This window comes from Hermetia illucens, chromosome 2 (assembly GCF_905115235.1).
Source record: "Hermetia illucens chromosome 2, iHerIll2.2.curated.20191125, whole genome shotgun sequence".
Lineage (NCBI taxonomy): Eukaryota > Metazoa > Arthropoda > Insecta > Diptera > Stratiomyidae > Hermetia > Hermetia illucens.
The window spans coordinates 129,556,482-129,581,716 of NC_051850.1; the positions used below are offsets into that span (position 1 = coordinate 129,556,482).

At 41.5% G+C, this 25,235-nt stretch overlaps 1 protein-coding gene across 3 annotated transcripts in view; it reads right to left on the reverse strand.

Moving 5' to 3' along the window:
* The window catches only part of LOC119647812 (fibrillin-3), a 369,488-nt gene extending 351,815 nt beyond the window's left edge, over positions 1–17,673 (reverse strand). Inside the window, exons 1-2 of one of the 3 annotated variants that reach the window (XM_038049031.1) lie at positions 17,528–17,673; positions 16,910–17,071 (exon numbers count right to left, since the gene is read on the reverse strand). In XM_038049031.1, coding sequence (XP_037904959.1) covers positions 16,910–16,955 — 46 coding nt within the window. In that variant the 5' untranslated portion in view covers positions 16,956–17,071; positions 17,528–17,673. Of the gene's footprint in view, positions 1–16,909; positions 17,072–17,509 lie in introns of all 3 variants that reach the window. The other 2 variants (XM_038049033.1, XM_038049032.1) reach the window with 2 other exon arrangements.
* Positions 17,674–25,235: the final 7,562 nt, after the last annotated feature.

The window sequence follows — 25,235 nt, forward strand, 5'->3', positions numbered from 1 at the left end:
TAGGGGAAGTAGAATAACATCCACTGACTTACAGAAATTATGAATAATGTAACAAGTCGGGAAACAGGAAGCTGGATGCTTCAGGTACGAAAGGTTTTGTGTATTTCCTTTACAAAAACATTGAGTGGACATTTGTCCCATTAAAACCTAGCACGTAATATATGCATATATTATGTGAGAATATCCCCCTTTCTCGTGATATTGACATTCAAAGACTTGAATTTGCACAGGAGCGGCAACTTTGACCTATTATAACTTTGTTATGCGATTTCTGGTCAAAGGGTAGTATAGGTCCTAGGACGAAACGTGGATTGGTACACACGATGGATCATAAAACGTGGGAAATGCCCGCTGAACCATCACCAACAGCTCTACTACCAAACCCTATCTCCATCTCCACGTGGTGACCGCTGAGAGTTCTTTCTTAACGAAAAGCTGCAAACGGAGAAGGATGAAGGCGAGTCTCCCGCGACTAAAAACCAGGTCGGGGGCTGGTTAGGGCTGACAATCCTATATGAAAAACAACTTGTTACGAAGCCACAACAGGAACCTCGGACTCAACGGATTACACAACGACGACCCCGGCAACGACAACGGAATTGCGCATTTTCTCATGAAACGTGCGCTCCCTGTGCAGAGATGAAGCTGCTGAGCAGCTAGCCGATACCCTGTCCCAATATAGGGCTGATGTAACAGCGTTACAGGAGATGCGTTGGACAGGGACCGTTTTCCCGGAGAAGAGCCGCTACACCATATATTATAGTGGCCCTCCAGTAAACAATGTGCTCCGAGTAGGTTTCTTAGTCAGCCAAAAACAGAAACCTGCTGTTATCGGCTTTCAAAACATAAACAAAACGGCTATACACTCTGCGCTTGCGAGGCAAGATTAGAAATATAAACCTCATTAAGGTTCGCGCCCCTACAGAGGAGACTGCAGAGTCGGAGAAGGGTACCTTCTACGAACCCTCCAAGCCTGTCCCAGATATAATATCAAATCATACCTGAGGATTTTAGCAGCCAAGTAGGGAAGGAGCCCATATTCAGGCGATACGTTGGCTCCCCAAGAGGGAAATGGATGCCGCAATAACCGCAGTCAACAGAGGACCTGGAGATGAAGCATCAACAAATGATCTTCACAATCACCTGAAGAACGTTATTATGGATACGGCGACAAACATACTTGGCCCCAGCCGCAAAAGGAGTCAGAACGGCTGGTTTGCCGATGAATATAAGCTAGCAACGGAACAGAAGAATGCCGCATACCGAGTAATGTTGCATTCTCAAAGAACGCGGACAGGCGCAGAGACTTATCACGAACTCCGTCGAGCGGAGAAGCGACTTCACAGACCGAAAAAGGAAGCCTGGGAGACCCAACAAGTCTGTGAACTCTGAAAGTACAGGGAGCAACCGCACCAGGCGTGGAAGTTTTACCAACAAGTCAGCAGGATGCAGCCTTATACACCTGATTTCCGATAGAATGGGCATATTGGAGCGATGGGTCGAATACTTTGATGAACTACTGAACAACCAGAACATCGGCGAATTGGAGGTCCGGCCAACTGAAGACGACGGACAAACTGCTACCACCAAGTGTAGGAGAAACAGTCAGTGCAATTCATCGACTAAAAAATCATAAGTCGCCAGGAGTCGATGGAATTACAGCCGAACTGGTTAAATATAAAGGCAACCAATTATACCAAGTGGTTCATCAACTTGGGCTCAAGTTATGGGACAGCGAATCAATGCCTGACGATTGGCAACGAGGCATTATCTGTCTCATACATAAAAGGGGAGATATCATACAATGCAGCAATGATAGAGGTATCACGTTGCTGAGTACCATCTACAAGATATTCTCTGCTATCTTGCTAGGCCTCATACGCCCAAAACATCATTGGCCCATACCAAAGCGGCATACCAGGCAAATGTATTCTTCAGAGACTTCGGTTTTTAGCAAGAAAAATTGCGAACTCTTGGCCGCGTTCAAGAGAAAAATCCTCCTTTTTGGCCCGCTACAGGCGGATGGACGATTCCGTAGCCTACACAATGACGAAATCTATGAGCGATACCATGACCGTCCGGTTGTGGATAAAATCCGGCTCAATAGATTACGGTGGGCGGGTCACTTAATCCGTATGGATGAGGATGATCCAGCCCGCAAAGTCTATAAGGGCAATATCTATGGTAGAAAAAGAAGACGAGGCAGACCCTGCCTAAGATGGAGCGATGACGAAGGTCAGGACGCCTGACAGCTTTTAGGGATATCGAATTGGTCCATGTCGGCACAAAACCGGGATGTCTGGAGTTCCTTATTAAGGCAGGCCTAAGCCGGATGCCGGTTGTTGCGCCGTTGATGATGATGATGCGATTTCAACCAAACTCGGTTGAATCATGCTCTATGTTATAGCCTACATTGCTGATCCTAGGATGTACTCACGGGGGGTTTTGCAGTCAATTACTAGAAATTGTAGGAATATACTATTATTGGAGGGTATTTCGTAGCCATATTGTGGCAGCCTCCCGATTTTCTTCAGGTTTTTCAGTTGGGTAGTTTCTGAGAAACTTCGACCCCCGAACTACCCACTCTTAAAACAAATGTCAAAATTAATTAAATAAAGTTTATGCTTATATGTAAGGTTTTGATGAATTATCTTACATACAGCATTATGCCTGTCATACTATCACAGTCCAACCATAAATGAGCTGGTCCAACGTTTATAACGCCGAACCACACATTTTCCACTCGGTTATTCATTATGAATTTTGTTTAAGCACGAGTAGCGATCAGGCTATCCTGCATTGTGTATATAAACGCCTTCCTCTCAGAAAAGAGGTCTCCAGCGCACCAACCATCTATTCCACAAACGGAGATGAACGAACGACCGCCATGGATAATTAACCTGTTTACCTTCTTCCACAATCCGCCCTTGGTCCGACTTCATCCCACTTCGAGCATTTAAAAATCGATCCTTGAAGTCCGTATTTCAAACTGCATATTCCTTTCTGTAAAAATAGGCGCACAAGGAGTTAACTTGGTCTCTGAAGTTAAGGGGGTCATCCCGTGTGTCGGATCCGCGGAATCGATTTTTTTTGTTGGCATCAATTATATCTAAATATAGTGCAGAATATATGGGCAAAATGATTTTTTGATATTCAGAGTCGTTCGGAGATTATAGTGTTAAAGACGTAATAAGTCACATGCCAGATTTATGTCGATCGCCGTAATAAAGCGCGTATTTATCGGTCCGAATGATGTTCGAATTACTTCGCTAATAGGACAAGAATTGGAGCCAATGCTGTACATGTGTTTCTTGGAGAAACCTAATGTTTATGGACTAAGTATAGCAGATTAATGATCAGTTAAGATTTTATGGCTAAAAATTACCTTCAACTTTTTAAATGCCTTTTTCTCGAAACTGCATGTTGAAAATCGGCTGCCACTATAGCCCAAAATCTATCCAACGAAATTCTTTGAAATTTTCACTACTTATTCAAAGCATATTTCTACGGTCCGCAAACTAGGATAATTGCGATTCATTCAGTAGTTTTTTTTTATTGATTGAAGGAGTGGTGAAAAAGCACGGAAATTCGCAAAAAAAAGTTTAAGGCGGCACCAAAAATTGACCTTTTAATTTTTTTCTTTAAGACGATCACAGCGCCATCTAGCGTAGCAGCAGAAAAATACCTTTCTTTGAAGATGGGTGTATTAGTTGCTTTGTATTTCAATAAGGAACTATGCCATCATGCTGAAAGAATTACTATGCACGCTCAAGATAAATAAATCTATAGGTGAAAAATTCGTATTTGTATCTTTATCCAGTTTTTCACAAAAAATCTCTAAAAGAGAGTAGAAGTCCGTCTCGATCGTAGCTTGAACGCCAATGTCACCAATGTCAAGCATGTGGCTTGTGGTGACCAGATGTGGATGGCTTAGATAAGACACAGAATAAACCAACGTTCATCCGCTGAACATGTCTACTATACATACCATACTTTTATGATGGTAATCAATACTAACATATAACTTGACCCTATCAAAGTACATCAGTTTGCACTTAGAACATAGGCGGTATCTAATTACCTAATCATGCCCTCAATCATCATTCAATAGCTATCCAAAAGAATCCGGAGCCATACAAAATTTAAGGGAGGACTCAATGAGTCCCTTGGAAGATGCATGTCCGAATGTTGATGGGTTCTGAAGTGTTGGTACCCTCAGATGACTACACTGACATGCTAATCTTTCAGGACTATCGGTAGGTTCCCTCCCATGACTATCGCCTAGTACTAATTTCAGATCAACCCGATACAGATGTAAGCCATCGATGAGGCAAATGTCGCTGCCAAAAACTTTATCTTAATCGATATACCATTTAAGCAGATTACTTTGACCTTTCGTTGGTTGCTCTACCACTTCCGAGTCGATAATCAGTTGCTCTTTGCAACACCTCGATACAACTCGGCGGTCTTTCGGTTCCTCGGACAGCACTGATCTCGAGATGCGCATTATCCCTTTCTCTAATAATGGGCGTCTTGAACTTGTAGTGGATTGATAAGATTGGAAACCGCCAACCGATGACTAGATTTCTACTATGTGTCAACCAACTGTGTGTAAATTCTGCACCGGATCCGAGCCAGGGCTTTTCCAGTTCTTCAAGCTCGTTGAATCTAAGTGATATCCGAAAATCCGATATAACGACAGTACCGCCACAGATGCTTTCTGTGATATTCTCTTCTCCTTCAAAACCCACTCCAATATTCTTTTACTTTCATTACCACCAAAAACTGCAACTATGAGATTTGTTGAGTGATCTGAAGTTATTTTCAAGAGCACAAACTGCTTGCACTTTCTTCACCTATCCGCAGAGGCGCTGCGATGGCCTACAGAAATTCAAATTAAAGCTATCCATCCTTCCCTATGAACGTTGGACGTGTACGTGGTGGAGTTATCGCGCAACAAACACATTCCCTTTGTCAGCATTCCATTCCATTTGTTTTGGATTCCTCCTTTAGCTTATTAGGATCTCAAAGTATCGTGATTCATTGTCTCCGACTGAGGCTGAAATTTGATCAAAATTATCCTTTTTCCGTCGCAAAACCCAATGTCTTTTACTCGAAATTGAGGTTTTCATTTTTTAAGGGATGAAAAACTGATGTGCCGAGATGAAAAACTGAAGTGCAGTTCTGTAACTGACACGTATAAGAGAGATCTTCAAAGTTGTAGAAACATCATAGAAATGTCATTCAGTGTCATTCACCACACACTATGAATAGTTTTCCTAATTTCCAGTACTAGCTTATGCATGACATAGCAAGCTGAAGCTATCGCTATCTTAAAGTGTGAGTGAGCTATTCGCCACTATTTCCACCTTCGAATCAACACATCCAACGACACCTTACCTTTACCCCGACATTATTCATCATTCGAGATTATCCAGATAAAGGAGGTGATAACTCATCCCTTTAATATGCAAAATGCTGTTGACCTGACGAACTGAGAACCTTCGATTTGTTCGTATTTATTTTCACTCCGACTCCCTTCCCAAACACGGAGCTATTTGGCCACGGACCAGGACTCGACAAGAGGACAAGCAGATATGATCAACGTAGTGGAGGTGTTTGAGGAAAGAGGTCACAGTTCACTGAAGCCCTCCCATCCTCTAAATAAGGCAGCATGGCGGACTTCACCCATAACAAGAAAGAATAATATTGGAGAAAATGCAATCATGGTGGACTCCGCTTTTAATTACAAGTTGCTTCGAAATTTTACCTGGATTTTGTTTTGTCATATCTGCAGAGAGCCAAAACCGACGAATGGAATGCTCTAGAAACTGCAAAGGACAGTGAAGAAATGCAAGCTTCTCTGGAGGATCCAAAGAGAACTGAAGCACATTTGAATGAACCAGCAACGATGACGTGGGGGTGTGATTGGTATTCTGTGCCGCAATTAAGGGATAATAGCAACCATATACATAGCTCTTGACACCACATGATCAACTCCCTTCGGTTCCCAACACCGTCCAATCATGAAAAAATTTCAGTTTGCGCTTTGCCTCTAACAATATGGATCAATATGGTGCCAGTACAAACCACAAGATTTCTTCTTGTTTCCTAAATTTAAACGAAGATGCTCCTAATTCTGTTTTCAGCAAACCAGCATGTGTATCACCGTCCATCGATTTCCCCACCAATACATAATAGTTACCTGTAACTCGTTAGTCTACAAAAAGATAGTAGTTCCATAAATTCAATTGATTTAGTGATGGTATTATGTCTGAAGCAAGGGTTCTTCACCGCTATTCTTCTTGTAGTTTCAGAGGCACCTCGGTACCTAGGTGAAGGGAAGACTCTAGTGAAGAACTTTCCTGAATAAAATTTGTAGACAAGAAGAGTTAGCGCGATTCACCTATATTCTCTTGGATCAATAAACCTAGCGTCAACCTTTGAGGTAAACCAATCCCAAATTTTTTTCAAGGGCTTTTCAACGACAAATTTTGTCTTTTGTATGGTTTCGGATTTTGGGTCCATTGTCTTTGACAATGTTTGATAATTGTTAATGGACCGCAGGTGGTATGAGTTGACTTAACGTAAATTTCTTGCCATTATTCTCAACTATGCAATGGGTCCAGCCTCGATGGGAAAAGTGAGGAAAGGGAATTCTCTCCACACGAAGTTTTCTCCGAGGCCCAAAGTATAAATTTTAACGAAATAAAAGGACAAAAATGGGGTAATAATTTTCACCCGAGGCCTCCGCTCATTTCTTCCTTAAAACAACCGTTTCATTGACGGTCTGTAGGTATTGTAATTAAAGTTACAAAATTCTGTGATCTCTGTCCAGGCAGACTCTGAAGAAATTTTCAACGGTCTCAAAGTTATAGTCTCCTATCTTTATTGTTTTCGTTTGACCAGTGTGATTCGATGTTGTTCATTCTCTCGTTTTTAGTACTGACATTGCCCCCATGTACTCCATCTTGCCTTCATTAATGTGCAGCCCGAGATCTCGTGCCGTCTGTTCAATCTGGATGAAGGTAGACTGTACATCCCGGCTTGTTCTTCCCATAAATATCGCCACCGTAGGCCAGTAGTTGGGGGGACTTGAAGTCGCATTTACGTCTGCATCGTGAATCACTTTCTCCAGGGCCATATTGAAGAGGACGCATGATAGGACATCCCCTTTTCGTTGTTGATGTCGAATGTTCCTGCTGCTTTTACCTGGCCTTGCACATTGGTCAGGGTCAGCCTAGTCAGTCTTATTAATTTCATCGGGTATGGGCCAATGATGTTCTAGGCGTATAGGGCTACCCGGCCTAACAAAATAGCGAAGAATATCTTATCGGTGGTACTGAGCATGTGATACCTCTATAATGCTGCACTGCGTTTAAGCATGAGAGCGATAATGTCTCGTTGCCAGTCGTCAGGCGTTGTTTCGCTGTCCTACACGTTGATCATAATTTGATGAACCACTTGGTGTAGTTGGTCGTCTCCATATTTAACCAATTGAATTGAAAATCTCGACAAAAACTTTAATATCGATTTTATTTAGGAAATTTAGGGAGCCATGAGTCCGCCTTCCACTTGATGGCGGAGCGAGCCAGTTGAGACCACTCAATTTTGAGCAAGCACCCAATTCGCAAAATTAAACAACATGCGATTTCGTCCAGAGCAAAGGCAACTAATCAAAGGCTGTTCGCCTTTGCTCTGAGAGCAGCGTATCCGAAATGACTCCAAGTTTGTTCTTGCTCCCTTGACAGTTTTCTTCATCGTTCAAGAGTATTTCGTTGTTGATGCTGCACTTTTTCTTATTCTAAGCCAAAATGAATGCACCAGCACAGAAAGAATCATCTCAATTCTAATACTAACATTCGCCTTACAAATGTAACTAGATAATATCTTTCTTTTTATATTTTTCATATTTAAACTCATGGCGGTCGAAAGCCCACAAATATCTGGTTCAGCTACTTTAAAGGCATTTGCAAAGAGTTAATAGGAATATAGTGATAAAAATATAATGGTAACCAATCTCGCGGTTTATTGGGCATTTCGCTTCTTTCCTCCGCTGTCGCCTTTATCCCTTCGAAAGTACATCTAATGGTTCTTATCCACTGTCCTTCCGTAAGAATAATAGTTTTCTGATTCTCTTTACTTCGAATTTTTAGTTTCTCTAGTCTCTACCTGAATCGATAATTGGGAAATTTTTCATTGCAATATTCGTCTACAAAAATTTATTTTTTAACAAATTTTCTAAAGGGGTTAACCTTCAATTTTATTATTTTTAATTTGCCTTGTTGGTGAATCTGCTATTGCTGCTGTTATTGACAACTAGATGAACAACTCGGACATTAGATGGACCATTAGATTTATAAGAAACTCATGCGAGAACTATTTACGGTTTCACTTGGTCGATCGTCAAATATCTAAATGGTGAAGGAAAAAAGAGCCCTTATTCAAAGACAGAAGTTCAATGGTAGAAGAGCTTTGAGAAAAACCACTGGCACAGATGAGCCGAACAGTAGAACCGAAAAACGAGTGAAAAAAAAAATTTTCCACAAAGGAATCTTCTGTCCGATTTTGTAGAACAGTCAGGGAATGAGAGAAATTTGTAACAGCGGAAGAAGACTTATTGGCTCGTGGAATTGAGTAAAAAACAAGTTGACGTCGGATATACAATAAAGAGCAGGAATCTAGATCCGGATTAGCACCAGACTCCTCTCCTGAAATAAGGGGTGAGGAACTAAGCCATCGTATATGAGAAAGTATCGAATTAAAAATCATTTTTTAGGGACGCCCGAGCAGAGTCTTTTGATTCGATTTATGTATAATTCCAATTTACAATCTTTAGATATATATGGTTATCATTCTCCTGTAAATGAGACACAGCACGTAAACCAGATCTGAAGCTAGCGGAAGTAGCAGTGGTGAAACACATTCTATACTGCTACTTCCGCCTTTCAATCAACACACTTACCGGTATCTGCACCGAAAACTGATGTAGTTCTTTGAAACTGTATTATGCTGGAGTACCCCGGGCAAACGTTAATAAAAAAAAGTTTTCGCATAACAATGATAACTTACTTTCCATGTGGTACTCCCAAATTGCACATTAAGAAAACAGTCTCAACTCGACGTTGGTGTTGAGGTATCTGCATTTCAAAATTCTGGACAGACTACCAAAAACGGAATTAGCGCTGTCAATCCATCGAGTAATATGAGGTTCGGTAATACCATAGAAGAAAAAACATTTCCAAGGGATACAAGTTGATCGATGCCTCTAACGTTCTGGCAATTAATCCAGATAGAAAGAATGCGATGACGTGCTAGACCGAGAACCTTCCTATTTTGGTGTTTTTCTTCATTCCGAATGTGCTCCTCTCATTCTCCAAATCCATTCACCCCAGAATGAAAATTTGCCCGCCCCCTATCGATCAACTCCTCAAGGTGTCACTGGACAAGGGACTGTAGGGACCTCGTAAAAACTCCTCTCTACTCTTTGAAAAGGATACTAGATCCCCAGCAATCAGAGATAAGCACGTCAAGCCCAACGGCCTTATTCCGCTTAAACCCATTGATAGCTTTATTGTTGAAGGAGCAGACCGTGTTCCCAAGTTACGATGACATCTATAAGAAGTAGAAGTCCAGTGAATGTTATACGCTTGAGAACGATATAAGGTTCCTTTTGCCTCTTAAGCTGATTATTATCGTGAATGATGTGTAGAAATACACAACACATCACACCAAAGACAGAAAGGTTATTGCAAAGTAATTATTATATTTCAAAATAATAATGTGTCCGGATAGCTGAGTGGTTAGAGCACAAGGCTGTCGTACGGAAGGTCGCGGTTCAAATCTCGCTGGCGACAGTGGGATTTGTATCGTGATTTGACGTCGGATACCAGTCGACTCAGCTGTGAATGAGTACCTGAGTCAAATCAGGGTAATAATCTCGGGCGAGCGCAATGCTGACCACATTGCCTCCTACAGTCTACTGTAGTGTACCGTTACGGTCTTGAATGAAGTGCTCTAACACACTTCAAGGCCCTGATCCAATATGGATTGTTGTGCCAACGATTATTATTATTATTATTAAAATAATATCACAAACATCACCTTTCATTACCCTAATCTTACATGTGATGGTATGTCACCAACTTCACATATTATCCCCAGCAGCCGATATTCCCAAATATTACTTATCACTAGAATGATATTTGCCCGGCATTCATCATATTCGTAGAGTAAAATGTACCGGTAACGCAAGTATGTAACGAATGAATCATGAACTTTCTTTAATGCAAGAGAAGAAAAATGGAAAATTTCCCATATACTACAAAAGATATTTTCACAAGCAAAGAACAGCGAATCATAAACCTCCCGAACGAGCAACCGCCTTAGTTTGGGTAGTAAAAACGGCAACCACACTATCACTTTTACTACAGTATTACTCGGTGATGTTAAGTGGTGTTAAGCGTTTGGTGATGTTAACGTGATATTATACTTTAAGGTGGTATCATTTGTGTGATATTACACACGTCATCCACCCATCTGTAATTAGAATTAAGAAGCCTACCGCTCATATCGTTGACTTTTGCTAGCAATTCAATACTCACTTCCTTATAAAAAAATTTCAAAATCAAATTATTCTATGACTTGCGGATTCATCATTTTAATACTGGTAAACATGTACCGAAATGTAGAAGATGAATCTCTTTTTAATTTGCTTATCTTAAATTGTCCTAATCCCAAACACTCTTAAATTTTTTTCTGAGGAAATTAACATGAAATCGTGGTTAACATGTTTTGAACATACGAATTCAAATTACCCATCCACTTCTCTTGGAAAATTTGGAATCCAATATTTTTCACTTATCTCGATTTCAAATGATTCTTTTTATATTATTCATCTACTTAGAATGTAGCCAAGCTAAAAGCCTGAAATCGCTTCTAAAATCAAGAGATTCGAAAATAAATGAGCGGAGAACCTTGGGTGTTAAGCGCCAAATGTCCACTTTCGTTTTCAAGCTCTCAAATTGCATTAGCTTCCTAACGACTTCATCCAATTAGTATGATATTCCTTTCAACCCTAATACCAACTACTAGAGATGCTAGCGTAAAAAGGATCAACTACTATTCCAGTCTTTCATTGTTGAATCAAAAGGAAAAATGGCACAAAATTTGCATCTCTTAAAAATATTAGCATAAATTTATCCTTAAACTGTGCCCAATCGAATATCATTTCCTTTGTTATCAACTGCGTAGAAAGTGTAATAACAAAACGAGCAACAACAACTTGTTTACGTAAATGAGTCCATTGGGTGATATCCTATCATGTTTAACTCTCCTCTGGGGTAAATCGGCAATATGAGGGCGACAAAAAATCCTTATTCAGCACAGGTTGATGTACGAGTATGTATTCGTTTGCCTTTGGAATATTTAAAATCTTTTGTCGGCTTCCGTTTTATACACTCACGAAGAATAACTGAACCTTGAAAAGAGATCCAGTTGCTCTTATCGTAAATACTTTCATTTACATACAAAGTAGATTTTTTGATAGACGATTTGCATGAAATTTGATTTAGTGTTGGATCTCGTGGGCTCAATGCTGCTTTCTATCTGGGAAATTTTATTGTAGGTTCAGAAATCAAAATGGAAAATATATGGTTGCTTTGGAAACTTCAGCTGTGGTTCCAAATACTATACTATCTGCACCTAATTCGATTGCTGAGTGGCTTTATGAGTGGTAGCACTTCAAAAATTAGTTAAAACTAAAAGTTATTATTTCAGGCGCAATTATTTTTTCCTTCAATGACAGAGAGTGCAAAATCCAGAAGCGTCTTTCAAAATAGCCGCTGGTAATTAATGTTGAAAGGGGGGAAATCTGACGAAAAGCAAATATTTATTTCCATTAGGAAGTATCAAATCATGGATATCTTTCAACTGAATTGAATATAAGAGAAACTTCCTTTTTCTCGAATAAAAAGATTTTTAAATGGATTTCTTCCCAGAAGTTGGAAATATTTTCATTTGATTCTACCAACCGGAAAGAAAGGCGCTTACGATTTTCTATAGAGTTGGAAAAAAATTGGGTTCTATTGTTTTGTATTTACGCATTCCCCACATGGACCAAGTTATTTACTTTTTGTTTTTCTTTCCAAAGCGTAATGACTAGCCCCGGAAGCTATAGAAATAGTAAATAGATTTACGACAGACAATTTTCTGTTGGTTGCTGGATTCTGGTATTCACCTAGTCAGACACAAATAAATTCTTTCAGACATTGGCTGAGCGAATATTCATATTTACAAACATTGAACGTAGCGTACCTAACTCCGACATGTTATTTATATAGCGTGCTGGTCCTAAGCCCAGATAAAGGAGGAGGGTTTGCGGCAAAGTACTTTGTACAATCCTCAGTAGAACAAAAACAATACTCAACAAATTATTCCAATATGCTAAATCCTTGATCTATCTTCGTGACAGGTCCAGCGAAAGGTTGACCAAGAAAATGCATTCAATGTCGGTAAAAATTGCAATGATTGTGTTGAATTCAAAGCCTTGGAGAAATGCTAGGTCGTTCACCTCAATGAATACAAAACGGCGGGCCACGGTCCTGCCAAGAAATGGGCAAGGATACTCTACGCTTTGACGGTGTCAAAAAGCAAGTCAATTAATCCAAGAAACGAATAGGTATCTGCACACTAAATATTTGCGACATAAGACACGAACGCCGTAAAAATGGCTATAAACTTATCTACTATCCACACACTCAATACGATGTCGGCATTGCCATCTCTAAGAGTTCCCGTGATAACCATTTTGTGAGAATGGCCTCGTTAAATAGATGATCACTTTCAACCCCCCGAACTCCCCGCCTTTCCAGCAAATGTCAAAACTAGAACCAGCTTTAGAAAGTACTAACCGGGACCTTTCATTTGATACCCTGCATGTCTATATTTGGTGAAAAAAAGTTCCCCCCACTCCCCTTAAATTCGACATAAAAGGATGTTACTCAGTGTATGCGTGAGCGTTTACAGTTCCCACCTTTCCACCAAATTTGGTGTCAATCTCTGCAACAGTCTTCGAGAAAAATGCGTGTGAAGGACAGACAGACAGGCGGACAGACAGACAGACAGTAAACCAATTTTAATAAGACTTTAAAATAATTTTAATAAGGGTTTAAAAAACCTATTTGATGGCCGGCTGATGAAGCTCACCATTATATCACCTGACCGCACTATTCACTTCTTCACGGCATATGCATCACAGTCTGTTGACCTAACGCCGAGAAAGATTGCCTTCTGGCAACTTCGCAATACAAAAACCTGTAATATGCTTGCGATGATTATATTGTGATTGCGAGCGATCTTAGTGATCATGTCGGTGAAAAGTCAGGCTAATAGGTGCCATAAGGGGAAAGGTTTTGGAGCACGCAATAAGGATGACGAGAGTATAGTAGATTTTGCCGGCATTCACGACATAGTACTTGTCAATTCATTTTTCATCAAAGTGTTATCTCATTTTCCTACATTTTATCGTGGGAACAAATCAAAGTCACCAATATCCTCATAAGATGCTAACATTTTGTCACCGTAACTGACTGCAAAGCCTTTCCCTATGAGACCATGAAAAAAAAATGTACACCCCCCTTTTTAATTGTATGGGGACCCCCCTAAATCTCAACGTAGAAAGATATCACTCACTGCATGTCTGGGGGTTCACAGTTCGCACCTTCTCACCAAATTTTGTTTCAATTGGTATAGCCGTTTCTGAGAAAAGTGCATGCGACCGACAGACAGGCTGGCAGATATTGAATCGATTTTGATAAGGTTTTGTTTTGCAAACAAAACCTTAAAAATGATCTCACTTACGCGATTACCAACCGCTTCATGTCTCTATCTGTTTTCACCAAGGAAGCACCCCCTCATCACTCCTCTTTGGTTTTATTATGGACACTGTCACACGGGACATCCAACGTCCAGCGCCTTATACACCGCTTTATGCAGATGATGTGGATGAAAATGGAATGATCGCCTCATGAAACACGGGTTCAGATTGAATCTGAATAAAACTGAATTTTTGAAAACCGTTTCTCAAGAAACAGGCACCATCGCTGTCAGCGGCAGTGATCTGCCCAGAACTGAGCGACCTAAATATCTCGGGTCAATGTTATCAGCCAATAGAGAACTGCGTTATGAAATTGCTTCACGCATTAACGCAACCTGGATGAAGTGGCGTTCCACAACTGGTGATCTTTGTGATCGACGTATCAACGAATGTCTCAAATCTAAAATTTACCGCAATGTTGTCCGTCTTGTCGCTCTCTATGGTTCTGAGTGTTGGCCAACTATAAAAGACAATGAGCGGCGTCTTGCGATAATGGAGACGAAGATGTTACGTTGGACTAGTGACGTGAAACGTTTTGATGACATCCGAAATGAGGATATCCGCGATCGATATGCAGAAAAATTGGGAGAGAAGGGTCTTCGATGGTATCGTCACGCAGTTCACGCTAACGAGAATTCACTTGCCAAGATTTATCTGAACACCAAAATCGATGGTAAGCAACCAAAATGACGGCTGTCCAAATGAAGATCCGTGAGAAGAAACGCCTCTATCAAAAGTTATTCGGCGATGAAACACTGACCAATCGACAAAGATCTAAACTGGATACTCGGAATGGTTAGTTGTCAAAAGGCGACATCAACGCACATTGAACACTTCTGTTGCATCAATGACAAGAACGGTACTTTGCCTACCGACCAACGAGCCGCGATGAATAGATGTCGGCAATGTTTCCAGCAGATTTCAATGGAAAAATTTCTTCATCCTCCACTTCCACAACCACTGCCGACATTCAGAGCGATTTCAACTGTCAGCACCACTGAAGTCGAGAAAGCAATAAAACGAATGAGATGGGGGAAAACAACAGGACCTGACGACATGGCATCTGAGTTCTGGGAAGCGAAGAGCTTGTACCCAGAGCTGTGGTTCAATGAGTTCTTTAATTGATTAATTGAGGAAGGTAGAACACCATCTGAATGCTAAGAAAGCAGGGCCGCTAAAATATGGAAAAAGAAAGGTAGTTGCTGTTCAATACCAAGATTTTTGAACGCATTCTTAACAGCCGTTTTTGCGAAATCGTTCAAATAACCGTAAATGAAGCTGGACTTATCAAAATTGCGGAACTACCGATCCAATGCACTGTGCGCGGTTACCCATGGAGAAACACCCTCAGAAGCATCGCCTTCATTACATTTCTAGATCTAGATTGCACACAAACTCATCTGGTATGTTCTGCGGAAACACCTAATACCAGAAGAGGTCGTACGTTATGGATGCCATTTCAAAAATAACCCGCGATGGAATTCCAACCTTTCTTAGTGTGTAACCCATCTACTGCCACTTACGCCTCATAATCAACACGTCCATGTACATGAAGACACCCCACTTAATCCGCAATAGATGAATAATCCAGTAGAACTCTTGAGGACAAGTAATAGAAAGCGACAGAGATTCTAAAACCAGAGCATTCAAAAATATCCCTTGCACTTAAAACTGACAAAATGAAGAGTCGATGTGACCTACATACCAATTTTGAAATAATTAAATCTTAGCGATAATTATTACTACTGAAGAAAGCCTTATTTATTTTTTTGACATAAATAAATTTGAAAATACCTCATCGTCGCCAATTGGCGGCCGTGTACTTGAGATTCTCCAAAAATTTCTGAAACGCTTGTATTATACTTTTCCCCTACAATTCGGCCCTAGTAGTTCGGTCACTTCATCGGTCATCTTGGGATACTAAATTTAACCGTATGGCATAGCCTGGAATGGAATTGTCCCTCATTTTCGAATGTGACCTCTCCACTGCCACTTGCGCCTTCTGATCAACTACCAACTCCAATGGCATAACTTAGACAAGAGTAGATAAGAGCTTCGAGAAACAAAAGCTCGTACTCCTCCCATAGGATATTGCTCGAAAGCCAGCTAGATGTGGAAGTAACTGCATTTCCAGATGTGGGATAAAACATCGAAATCAGGCTGAGCGCCGGGAGATAAAGTTCGATATAGCATGGCTTATTGAACCCTTCCACTTCCACGAGCTAAGGTAGGGTGTAGGTCATTGATAACTTAGAAGAAGAAATATCGGCGACAGAGTAGAACCCAGGTGGACTCCCCTTTGGGCTTTAAATTTCTCCGAGATCCTAGCAACCAACCAATCTTCAGGTTTTAAGAGGTCTACATTTTATTATTTATGTGACAATGATTAACTGATGGAAAGCTTCATTTTATCCAGAATGATATAGATTTTATTTCTACCGAAAATATTAGCTGTTTTATGCGATATTTTAAGTAACACCAGTAAAATAGAAATACGAGAAGTTATATCTAAAAATATATGTAGATTAACACTGAAATGAGTAATATAATTGATGGTGTTTGATGCCATTATGTCATATATTCATTTCCTTTTCCTCTAAATATTGCAAGATAATGTGCCATGAATTGTGAAAATGTTGTTTGATTTGGTTTCGTCTCGCAAAAGTTGACTGGTCCACCTAATTTTAAATTAAACACCGCGTAGGCCTAGCAAATAAATTTACAAAAAAAATGTGATTTTTACCAGTGAAAAACTTAAATTCGCATAATGGCAGATATTAAATGTCACGACAGTTTCCCCCACAAAAAATAATAATAAAGCACAAGCAGGTGCTCGCCAAATCTCCTACATAATAACAGGAAGTATGATAGCCATAAAGAATATGGAAATCGCCTTCGGATGGTTGGGGTATTTTTAGATGAGCGTTGAGTCCATTTAAATTATTAAAAATATTCTCTTTTAAATCCCATTTATCCCTGGCTTCCCGATCGGCTTATAGCTTTTTAAAGTGCCTAATAGTGACTATTACTCACCACTCAAAAGTGACAGGAGTGTAATCCATGGGAAAATCTTCCTCATCGTTCTAGACCACCAAACTCTGTCCACGCGGATATTAATTATAATTTTTATATCTGTTTGAGAATCTCTTAATTAACACTCATATAAAAAGGCCGAGAAAATTTATGGGTTCATTTCTGAAACAGAGGGAAAAATTAAATACTAATTTTATGACAAAAGCAATCAAACACTATCAAAAGGAAGCACTCTTCGTAAAATATATTGTAGATATGTGAACACGTCTATGAAATCCGTTTAACGGTCGCCGATTCTAAAAATAATTCCGTTAAAATTCATCTATCTATGCGACAAAGCTACCACACTAAATTGTCAAGAATGCACGCCACTCATGGATTGGATTAATTTTGGATAAAGCACAAGATCGCGCACACACTTCACGGCTTCCCAAGAACTATTTTCGTCTTGGATTTTTCCAAATGTTCGTCCCACGATTCAAGGATAAACTTCTATCGAAAGGTTACACATGTTAAAGACGCTTTAAGATCCCACAATCAAACGTTGTCCTAAAATTGCTCCGGATGATTCCCGACAGTGCAACACTATCTTAAAATCACCTGGAAAGAACGTGCTACCTATGCTTAGAGTTGGATCACTTCTGCAAGGACTTATCCCACGAGATGTGTGGCGACACCACACAAATTCACGGTCCGACCAAAACTGAAATCTTGGCTAGATCTTCTAGACTGAATTGGTCCACCGAATCAAGATGATACAAAAGACCCAGCGTTTGGTTGCTATCTTCCAAGGCGGCGACAATAAACTCTATTGCGGTGTTGCGGCCTATGCGCAAAGCGCGAGCATCCATGATCAACAAAGTGGCCGCATGTGCGACTACTTGGACGCAATATCATATCACCTCCAAGAAATACTATCGTGGAGCGTTGCTGGGTGTTCTCATTTAACCCATTTAGACTGAATTTAAGATATAGTGCACCTATCTGCTTTGACAGTGCTCATATTGGAACTTACTCAAAAACAGCAAGTACGAGCCCGTAGTTGTAGTTTTACGCTCCCGAAGTCCCACAATTATAACAAAATAAACTCCTGAGCGTACTTGAGGTCATAAGAAAACCAAACATGTGGCCTAAAATATTGCACACGGGTTAACAATGCAACCATACATCACGATTACCATTCTCTTCAAGTTAATGTATCTATCAATGATCCACCTCCGCTACTCTTCGCAAGGCGGTAAATTTAGATAAAGATAACATCTGAACATAGTGTGAAAGACTTTCTCCGAAAGCGAAGGTGTACACTGCACACATGCGTTGTCCGTTCAGGCTATCAGCCGAGAAAATACAGAATGGGAGAATAGTGGGCGCCAAAGATACCTTGAAGAATGTGCATCGAACCTCACATAGAGCATGGAGTGCCCCCTAAGTGCTAATGATTGTTATTAGTCCTAATGATGTCAACGATGTTGTTCTTTTACTAATAGGGTTGCAGTGGTAGCGATCACTTTTCATTGCACTTCGATTGTGTCAACATATTAATTACAATAACTTGTTTCGGGGTGCCCCGAATTCAAACGCTGATAACATTCTTACGTTAGATATGTATTCTGATATGATAAGAGTGGTTATTTCGTAATTGAAGAGGATCGGTTTTCGCATCCAAATATAATTTTTAGATTCTAGATAAACCGTTTACCGAGAAGAATACGTTCCTGGGGATACAAAAACTTTTCGAGAAAGGAATTGGCGTTCGGTGGAAATTTCCCTAATTAACCTTATTTTAAATCTGTGGACTATCGGAGATTTATTAAGCGCATTACTGAGGGGTCGACCAAAATACCTGGTCCGCAGTATGCGATGAAGAGCGAATCAACCATGCTTCAGGCAACGAACTGCAAGCACAACTGGATCGTCCGTATTTACAATCATCCTTCAAATGCAAATATGAAGACAGGCGAACAGGTCATGGCGATGCCAACCTTCTGTATATTGTAGGAAGCACGCTAATATTCGCGACCAGCACCAAGCAAGAAAATAGTAAACATACCCCTAGGACAGAATGGGCTGGTCAAGAATTGGAAGGTAGCAGATGAACCTTCTACATCACATTACAGAATTACAATGAGTGCAACCCTGAAGTAGAGAGAATAGTAAAAAATCCCAAGAGAAAAGACTGTCACTCTTATATAAGGCATAAGGGTCACCTAGAGTCCGGCGGTAGTATTAAGAACATACTGAAACTGGAGACAGTAGTGGAAGACCGCAACCGACACGTCATTGACCCATATGAGGCAAGCGTCTGGTTAAGGCCTACATCATCAAGCGATGTACGCTGATGGAACAGGAATCTAGCCAGAATGAGGGCAGACCTCGAAATACTCTTCCATCGTCTGAACCAAGCCGGGAGCTGGCCGTGGTAAAAAAACACACTGATGACCTATCGCGATCAGAGAAGCAAAGCTAAACAACTTCAAAAAATTATATGGAGGGATTGAACAAACCACAGAGGTAGCTGGGCCATACTCTGAAAAGGGGAGATGGGACATGTGATATTACATCTGCTTTTTAAAACTCACTTCCCGGGGTCCTATCCCATGGCGAAAAACAGCAACGTTCTGCCTGATACCTCAATAACAGACAAGATGGGCAAAGGAAAATTAGAGAATAGCAAAAGAGGTATGCTTCGAAGCATGGAAGTGAAGTCAAATGGATAGTGGGAACCTTTAAACCACTGAAATCACCCAGAGTGGATGGCATTTCCCAGCAGGTCTCTATAAAAGGAGTTTTCCTATAAGCACTAACAAATACTGGAATACGCGGAAACAGCTTTGCTGACAGTAGTTTCGCATCACTTCAGCCAAAGCCACGATAGTACCATTCACTAGGAAGCGTAAGCTTGATCACTTAAAAGCTGACATGACATGAAAAATAAACGAGAAACAGCAGTCAAATACTTGAATTACACTAAAGCAAATTACTCCTGAAAACACGTGTTGGGAATATATATAGTGTGTCCCATGTAAATTAAGGTTCAGATCAAAAAATTGAATAAAAAAGAAATGGTGTCTTCTTGGAACCAAAGGTCGTCCAAATCGATATTGTCGAGCTGTGGCCACAAAAAAAGAGTAGCGCACGCCATTGACAATCATGTTCTTCACCATCATCATCAACGGCGCAACAACCGGTATCCCGTCTAGGCCTGCCTTAATAAGGAACTCCAGACATCCCGGTTTTGCGCCGAGGTCCACCAATTCGATATCCCTAAAAGCACGCCATCGCTCCATCTTAGGCAGGGTCTGCCTCGTCTTCCTTTTCTACCATAGATATTACCCTTATAGACTTTCCGGGCGGGATCATCCTCATCCATACGGATTAAGTGACCCGCCCACCGTAACCTATTGAGCCGGATTTTATCCACAACCGGACGGTCATGGTATCGCTCATAGATTTCGTCATTGTGCAGGCTACGGAATCGTCCATCCTCATGTAGGGGGCCAAAAATTCTTCGGAGGATTCTTCTCTCGAACGCGGCCAAGAGTTCGCAATTTTTCTTGCTAAGAACCCAAGTTTCCGAGGAATACATGAGGACTGGCAAGATCATAGTCTTGTACAGTAAGAGCTTTGACCCTATGGTGAGACGTTTCGAGCGGAACAGTCTTTGTAAGCTGAAATAGGCTCTGTTGGCTGACAACAACCGTGCGCGGATTTCATCATCGTAGTTGTTATCGGTTGTGATTTTCGACCCTAGATAGGAGAAATTGTCAACGGTCTCAAAGTTGTATTCTCCTATCCTTATTCTTCTTCGTGTTTGTGTTTGACCAGTGCGGTTTGATGTTGTTGGTTGATTCGTCTTCGGTGCTGACGTTGCCACCATATATTTTGTCTTGCCTTCATTGATGTGCAGCCCAAGATCTCGCGCCGCCTGCTCGATCTGGATGAAGGCAGTTTGTACATCTCGGGTGGTTCTTCCCATGATGTTGATATCGTCAGCATAGGCCAGTAGTTGGGTGGACTTGAAGAGGATCCTACCTCTTGCATTTACCTCGGCATCACGGATCACTTTCTCGAGGGCCAGGTTAAAGAGGACGGATGATAGCGCACCCCCTTGTCGTAGACCGTTGTTGATGTCGAATGGTCTTGAGAGTGACCCTGCTGCTTTTATCTGGCCTCGCACATTGGTCAGGGTCAGCCTAGTCAGTCTTATTAATTTCGTCGGGATACCGAATTCTCTCATGGCCGTGTACAGTTTTACCCTGGCCATGCTATCATAGGCGGCTTTAAAGTCGATGAACAGATGGTGCAACTGTTGTCCATATTCCAACAGTTTTTCCATCGCTTGCCGCAGAGAGAAAATCTGATCTGTTGCCGATTTGCCTGGAGTGAAGCCTCTTTGGTATGGGCCAATGATGTTCTGGGCGTATGGGGCTATCCGGCCTAGTAAGATAGTGGAGAATATCTTATAGATGGTACTCAGCAACGTGATACCTCTATAATTGCTGCACTGTGTGATATCTCCCTTTTTATGTATGAGACAGATAATGCCTCGTTGCCAATCGTCAGGCAATGATTCGCTGTCCCATACCTTGAGCACAAGTTGATGAACCACTTGGTGTAACTGGTCGCCTCCATATTTAACCAATTCGGCTGTAATTCCATCGGCTCCTGCCGACTTATGATTTTTTAGCCGATGAATTGCACGGACTGTTTCTCCTAAACTTGGTGGTGGCAGTATTTGTCCGTCGTCTTCAGTTGGCGGGACTTCCAACTCGCCGATGTTCTGGTTGTTCAGTAGCTCATCAAAGTACTCAACCCATCGCTCTAATATGCCCATTCTGTCGGAAATCAGATTTCCCTCTTTGTCTCGGCAGGATGAGCATCGAGGTGTATAAGGTTTCATCCTGCTGACTTGTTGGTAAAACTTCCGCGCCTGGTGCGGTTGCACCCTGTACTTTTCTAGTTCATAGACTTGTTGGTTCTCCCAGGCTTTCTTTTTCCGTCTGTGAAGTCGCTTCCCCACTCGTCGGAGTTCGTGATAAGTCTCTGCGCGTGCCCGCGTTCTTTGAGAATGCGACAATACTCGGTATGCGGCATTCTTCCGTTCCGTTGCTAGCTTACATTCATCGTCAAACCAGCCGTTCCGACTCCTTTTGCGGCTGGGGCCAAGTATGTTTGTGGCCGTATCCATGATAACGTTCTTCAGGTGATTGTGAAGATCATTTGTTAATGCTTCATCTCCAGGTCCTCTGTTGACTGCGGTTATTGCGGCATCCATTTCCCTCTTATAGGTGTCGCGGAGGGTTGTGTTGTGGATGGCTTCAGTGTTCACTCTCACCTGATTGTCAGAGGGGATTCTAGGTGGTATTGTTATTCGAGCTCGGAGCACCATGCCAACGAGATAGTGATCCGAGTCTATATTGGCCCCCTATATGTTCTGACATTCATCAAGGCTGAGAGGTGGCGGCGTTCGATCAACACGTGGTCAATTTGGTTGAAAGTGGTCCCGTCTGGAGAGGCCCACGTATGTTTGTGGACCGCTTTCCGCGCAAACCAGGTACTTCCAACAACCATTTCGTGTGACCCTGCTAATTGAATAGTCCGCAGTCCGTTATCATTTTTTTCGTGTAAGCTATGGGAGCCAACGGATCGCCTGAATACGGGCTCCTTCCCTACTTGGCTGTTAAAATCCCCAAGTATGATTTTGATATCATATCCGGGACAGGCTTCGAGGGTTCGTTCTACTGCCTCGTAGAAGGTATCCTTCTCCGACTCTGCAGTCTCCTCTGTAGGGGCGTGAACGTTTATAAGGCTTATATTTCTAAACTTGCCTCGCAAGCGCGAGTGCATAGCCGTTCGCTTATGTTTTCAAAGCCGATAACAGCAGGTTTCATTTTTTGGCTGACTAAGAAACCTACTCCGAGCACATGGTTTACTGGATGACCGCTATAATATATGGTGTAGTGGCTCTTCTCCAGGAAACCGGTCCCTGTCCATCGCATCTCTTGCAACGCTGTTATATCAGCCCTGTATTGGGACAGGGTATCGGCTAGCTGCTGGTCAGCTTCATCTCTGTGGCCACAAAAAAAGAGTAGCGCACGCCATTGACAATCATGTTCTTACCAGCCTCATTTTCGAAAAAATACCGCCAAAATCTACATCACACAGTCACACGCAATGGATACATTGGCTTCCCCTCATATTCCCGAGGGTTTTGCGACAATTTTGCTTCTTTGTATACATCAGAATGCTACAGGATGATAATTATTTACAGGTCTATGCCAGGAAAGAAATGGAGTTGCACTCGGGAAATACTAGCTAAGGATATGTACACTGCCTACATGACCTATCATGATAGGGCATATAGAACTCATCATCTCACACAAACTTCAAAGAATGAATTGAAATAATAAAACTTGTTGTTTCTTTTTCGTTGGTGTGGGTATTTATTCTTGCAAATACCGATATTTCGGGAACCACTTGTTCCCTTCATCAGTGCAAACAAGTTCTCGGTATTTGCAAGAATAAATACCCACACCAACGAAAAAGAAACAACAAGTTTTATTATTTCAATTAATTAATCGTTGGAAACACCGCATAATTTCACTCTGTTCAAAGAATGGCTTGTAGTGTAAGCAATCAGGACACACCCATGGCATCCCTAGAAGTCGTGGAAATCCGAGAGGCGGAGAGCTGCCTAAATCGAAGTAACATTGGCAAGCTTTCTAGGCACTACACAGGACTGCTGATAGCACTGAATAGCATGGCACTGAGAGCACATGACAATAACCTACTCCTTAAAACAGCAACAGCAGATTGCCTGATACATTGATAGGTCCCTCAAAGTAGAGGTGCCAGCGCATGAGTCATTGGTTCAAAGAAAACGTACTTTGCCATACTTTGACTGGTATCTTCGGATAGAGTAGTTTACTCGGTCACTGGTTGCCGCTACAGACATATGAGTATATCAGTCCTAATCAAGGGGCATCATTCTATCACATCGTATTTGGATATATGGTCGCTATAGAAGCGCCTTCCCTCTTGTACGACAACAGAATACCATACCTGATCCAAGTCTGAGCCCTGTGAGTTGACGTTTAAGAATACACTCAAAGTCTTCCCTACTTTTCGAAAGAGGTGACCAAAAGCGATAAAAAATTGTGGGTTAGCCACATGAAAATTTTGAAACTTTATTGCTACCGAAATGTCAACAAAGTCCCGGATAGGAACTGATCTCATGGCTACGACATTTGACTATCGAAAAAGTACTATGATTGATTTCTGGAATATGCGTAGGCTCCTCGGCAACATAAGCGAGAATACTCAATATGCTCGCTTTCTGCAACTCGAGTGGAAATTCCAACGATATAAGCTGTACATGTTAGGCCTAAGCGAAGTTAAAATTATGGGACTCTCTCTCTCTTCCCCCTCTTGTGGCAATATAGTGTTGTACTCTGGAGAACTAAATGGTACCAGACGCGAATCCGGCATCGAATTGCTCCCGGCGGGCCGCAAGGCACTTTCTTGACCTAGGAGCCGATTTCTCACAGACTTCTAGCTGCAAGATTCCGATCCAGGGTAAGGAGAATCACAATTGTACCGCGCTATGCACCAACGGAGACTTCCCATATAATGGAGAACGAGGAGGAACGAGGAATTACACTCAGTTCATGGAATATTTTCTGAAGGTAACACTGTGATCGTGCTGGGTGATCTGAATACCAACATGTCCACTAACAACACTTTACTCAGACATGTGATGGGAAAACAATGTCTTGGCCACCGTAGTGATAATGATGGGAGGTTTGTGGATTTTTGCACATTGGTGGTGGCACATTTTTCTACTAATGAACCTGCAATCAGGTCAACCAGTTCAGAGGTAGATTTAACAATTGTCTCCTGGATGTACGAAATAAGACATCGGTCTCGAAAGGGACCACTATCTCAAGGTCGCTTACGTTCGCTTGTCTGTTGCATTCGCCAGTTCTCTCAGGGTTGCAAAGCTCCGAGCCCTGGAATTCGATGTCGACCGCTTGTATGATCCAGCTATCGCTCAACTGTGGAAGAGCTATCATGCTGACCAGACGGCGAACCTGAGAAGTTCTGCCTTGTCTGTGCTATGATAAAAAGGAATTTGTTATAACGCTAATCGGGCAAGCGGTAGATATTGAAGGAAGCAATGATTTCAGAAGTGTATACCGCATCACGAAAGAGATTGCATGTAGTCGCAAATTTTTCGATGGTACTGTGAAGGATGTTAACTAAGGCCAAGGTTTCTTTATTTTTTCGCGACAACTTATTGTAAAATTAGATTTTTATTTCTTACTGT